Here is a 4,075-nt window from a genome sequence, read left to right on the forward strand (position 1 = left end):
CTGAAAAGCAGTCTAGTCTCCATAGACCAACATTGTTCAGTCATGTAGGCCAGCCATTACAGCCTCTCCCAAAGAACACAGATAGAGAGTGTGACTAGAGGCCTCAGGCCCTAGGGATTTACATACCTATGAAGGCCAGAGGGCAAAGCAAATTAAGCATGCCTCCCCAGATCCTCTCCCAATCCTCCCCCTTTCTCCCTCCCTATATAACTCAGGACTGCGCTGAGTTTTACCGGGATACATCCAAATCCATCCACCATCCGCCATGACAATAAACCTTTCTGGAACCAAGGACTTCCTCATGTCATTGGGGCCAAAGCCTCCAGGCTGCAGGAACCTTAGACATTCCTCCTGCTTGTGGGACAGGCAGTGCGTGGAAACCCACTGGGACTCCACTGCTACAGTCCTCCAACTTTTTCCCACACACATACATTCACAGATAGTAAGAATAATATTAACAGAACACAAAAACTCAAAGTATGACTGGGTTTATTTTTCCTTCCTGAGAATCAAGGGTGAACCTCTACAGAAAGGACTAAATAAAGATCTAAAGAGAGCAGACTAGGGCTCTAATGTGGACTATAGATAGAACATGCTTTTTCTAGGTGAGTCTTCACATTTTGTCCATTGACCATGATGTTCTTCAGGACAAATTTGGGCTGTTTGCTTTCTCATAAGTTTAACCCTTAAATTTGCAGACATAGGGCAACTTCACCTCACATGTAGTATCTCTCCATCTTAGAAATCCTGGGAAGGAAAAGAGGTTAAGTAATTGAGAACTGTGAATCTTGGGAATCTTAAAGAAGAAATACCTCAATGTATGACCCCAATTTGAAAGTCAATCCTTCATGCTAATCAGTGTTAGAATCTAGGGGAAGGAGATACCTATGAAGCCAAGAAAGAAGATGAGCAAAAACTAATACCATTTCCTAGCTCAGAGCTACCCAGGAATATGAGAAGAAGGGTATGCATTTAGGCAATGTGCCTCTTCTCTTTCTTACCAGAAGCTCTCGACAAGCTGCCACAGAAACCACGGTCTAAGGCAGTAGATGGGTTCCTCTCCCAGTTAAAGTAATTCATCACGTCATTGTTACTCCACTCCCATCCGCCTCCATTGGGTTCAGCACCCTAGTGAGGAGGTATGCAGATGAAAGGAAGGGTCCAAAACTCTGTATGTGTACAACCATCAGTGAAATCCTACATTCCCTGCCAGCCTCCCAGTACATGGGTTATCATATCCAGCTTTCAACAGCACACCAATAGAAATTATTCTTGTTTTCATGTCTATTTATAAACACAGAAACTAAAAAATTTATTCAAACTATAAATGGTGCTAAATCAGCAATTTACTTTAAAATGGAAGGGAGTTGGTTATTCTATTAAGAGAAAATATAGATTGCCTCTTTATTCTGTGCCTCTTGATTGGTTGTGTGCATGCTCCCTGAAACTGAATCAGAATGATTCCAAATCCTCATACAGACATCTGTAAAAGTCAATAATAAACACAGGAACTTCATCTGAAGTCTAAAACCCTCATAGAGGTCAGCTCTACAACTGTTCCTGATGGTTTCCCTGGTCCAGATGTCATGTGGGGTCTGACCTCTGTCTTTCAAGATTCACTCTGGGGAGGCATAGACAGTATATGCCCACATGACAATAGCATTGAGAGGAAACAGAAAATAAGGTACCATACCAGTGTGGGGTCATGGAGCCCAATCCAAGTATATTGGTAGCTGTTCCCTGTGCTCTTCACCATGGAGGATAGAAATGAAGCTTCAGCTCCATTGAGCACAGATGCGAGGTGTCCTTCGGGCCTCTTCTGGCAGGCCAGCTATTTGAGTATCAAAATGAAAAGGATATTTAGACTTCACTGGAATACATAGGTAAGTTAGAGGAGAGGTTATCTTTAAAGTCAGTTATTCTCAGAGAAAAGGAACTAGGGACAATGGAACCTAACATTCCCCCATGTTCCTTATGTACTTTCTCCTTCCCAGCACTTACTTCTGCATCAAACCAGGTCTGTGGTATCTGAAACAAGGCATAGCAGTAGGAGCCATAAGCCCGAGAGCCCTTGGGGCAACTAATGCGTGCAGAAGGTATGTTATTCTGGGAGTCTTCACCTAAGGTGGAGTGAGATAAATAGAGCAATGAGGTGAGATGAAAAATAAGAATTAGATAGAAGGTCAAAATAGAGATATTTCTGTAGATTATTTTTTGGATGAAGATCAATATCAAGCCTTCCAATAGTCTTTGAAAAAATTGTGAGGAACAGATATAATAAATGGTACAGAAAAAATTTTTCTCGTCTTTTATACACATTAGTCCATGGCTCTGCCAACTCTGGGCATAGAGGATAAAATTCAGTTGTCTATCTTTCTTCTTTCATAGAGCTTATTATTAACTATCATATTTTCACTTTTAATCCTAGAAACATAGACTACAGCATCCTGACAAAATAAGAAATCTTGTCTTTTCACAGTGATATTTGTCTTTTCACTATGATACTTTCTAAAACTAATTTCCTGGAGGACAGCAAGATGGTAGAGAAGTTGCATGCAGTTTTCCTGTGTGAATGTGCCTCCTAATCACTACATGAGACTTTCCTGAAAGAGCTCATTGCAACAGGCAAAGAGGTCTTACCTTGCACCTGAGATAAGAGCATCAGACAGGAAAGCAGCATCCAGGACATGAGGAGGAGGGCCATGCGAGGCAGCATCTTGTCTGTGAAGGAGGAACAGCCAGAGTAATTCAAGGTAGTGTAGTTAGTGAGAACTTTCAGAGAAAACTATCCCTCCCCTTCCTTGATTATCTCTCAAGGGAAAAATCATATCATCCTGTCTTTCTCCTGTGATACAGGAATTAGATGGAAATTGATGGGTTTTCCTCTTCCTGATATCTTCTTAAATAGCCCAAGTTACAAACCTCTGTGTTGTCCAAGGACAACAGACACCTGTCCTGTGTGTGAGAGATGTATTCATGCCTACCTCTCATCATCTTTCAGCTCCCCCTTACCTGTTTTGCAAAGATCTGGATGGTTTGTCAGGACACAGATGACTGTGTTTTTATAACAGGACTTGTAGGAGGGGCATCAGAGTAAATAACTGGAATGTTTATTTGGGTTAGGGTAGTGGGTAGCATTTGGCATAGACTCAAAAGAGTTTCCAAGAAAGAGCAGGCAACTCTTCTAGTAACTACTGATAATTGCCATAAACATTACCTCTTTCCTGTTAGCAGCCTTGCTTTACCTCAGGTGTGAGTGAAGTTTGAACCATCCACACCCTCTTCCAATATTCTGTTCTGGGAAACATAAGCAAGCAATAGTAGCATTTGGACACAAATTATGCTGTGACATAGTTTTAAGGAACTCCTACCCCATCAGTTAAGGAAAGTAAAACTGTTTAGTTAAAGAAAATAAATATGAGTCAATTTGGAAAACCTCACTTGTTTAGGGCTTTCTTAATCTTCATCTGGAAATCTAAAAATTAGAAAGAACTGAGTAGATTAAAAACTGTACATGTAAATTAATTGATTGAAGGTGATGAATTCATACTAAAAAAAGAAATGATGACTTTAGATATGTTGATAAAGCTTCATATCATTTTGTAAAGTTAGCTTTTAATAAGTAAACATTCTTGTACAAAACTTAAGAAAATTCACCTGAACAAACTTTCCTTGCATGTATTTCTCTGAGATTAGCAATGAGTTCAAGTTCATTGTATTCAACCTGGTAATTTTTTACCCTGAGGAACAATCTACAGCCTAAGATCTTACAGTACCAGGGATTTTTGTGGATCCTTTTACAATAGCTATGTAAGTCTACTCTTCATTTCATAGTGAGTTTCTTCTTCTTCTTTTTTTTGTTTCCACACTGTAACACCTATACTCATGCTACCAAAAGAGGATCTAGTCCCATAGCTTTGGTTAAGTACAGGTCACCAGCCTGTGTTCTTCTTCTATACATGTAATTAGCAAATAGCCATTGTCAATCAAGCCCTGTGGCACAGATCTGCAGTCCAAACTACACAGGATGCTGAGGTAGAAGGGTTGGAAGTTTAACCATGACCTGTCTGTGCTG

The 4,075-nt window shown here is 40.3% G+C and overlaps 1 protein-coding gene across 1 annotated transcript; it reads right to left on the minus strand.

Annotated features, from left to right (window-relative positions):
* Positions 1-518: 518 nt before the first annotated feature.
* On the minus strand, positions 519-2,721 carry LOC114616951 (regenerating islet-derived protein 3-beta). The gene is made up of 5 exons (XM_028762482.1): positions 2,641-2,721; positions 2,002-2,120; positions 1,694-1,831; positions 1,002-1,128; positions 519-747 (listed from the first exon to the last, which is right to left on the minus strand). Exons 1-5 carry the CDS (start codon positions 2,714-2,716, stop codon positions 680-682), a joined length of 528 nt encoding a protein of 175 aa, XP_028618315.1. The 5' UTR covers positions 2,717-2,721; the 3' UTR covers positions 519-679.
* Positions 2,722-4,075: the final 1,354 nt, after the last annotated feature.

The sequence above is a fragment of the Grammomys surdaster genome, unplaced genomic scaffold, assembly GCF_004785775.1.
Source record: "Grammomys surdaster isolate TR1022 unplaced genomic scaffold, NIH_TR_1.0 133, whole genome shotgun sequence".
Taxonomy (NCBI): domain Eukaryota; kingdom Metazoa; phylum Chordata; class Mammalia; order Rodentia; family Muridae; genus Grammomys; species Grammomys surdaster.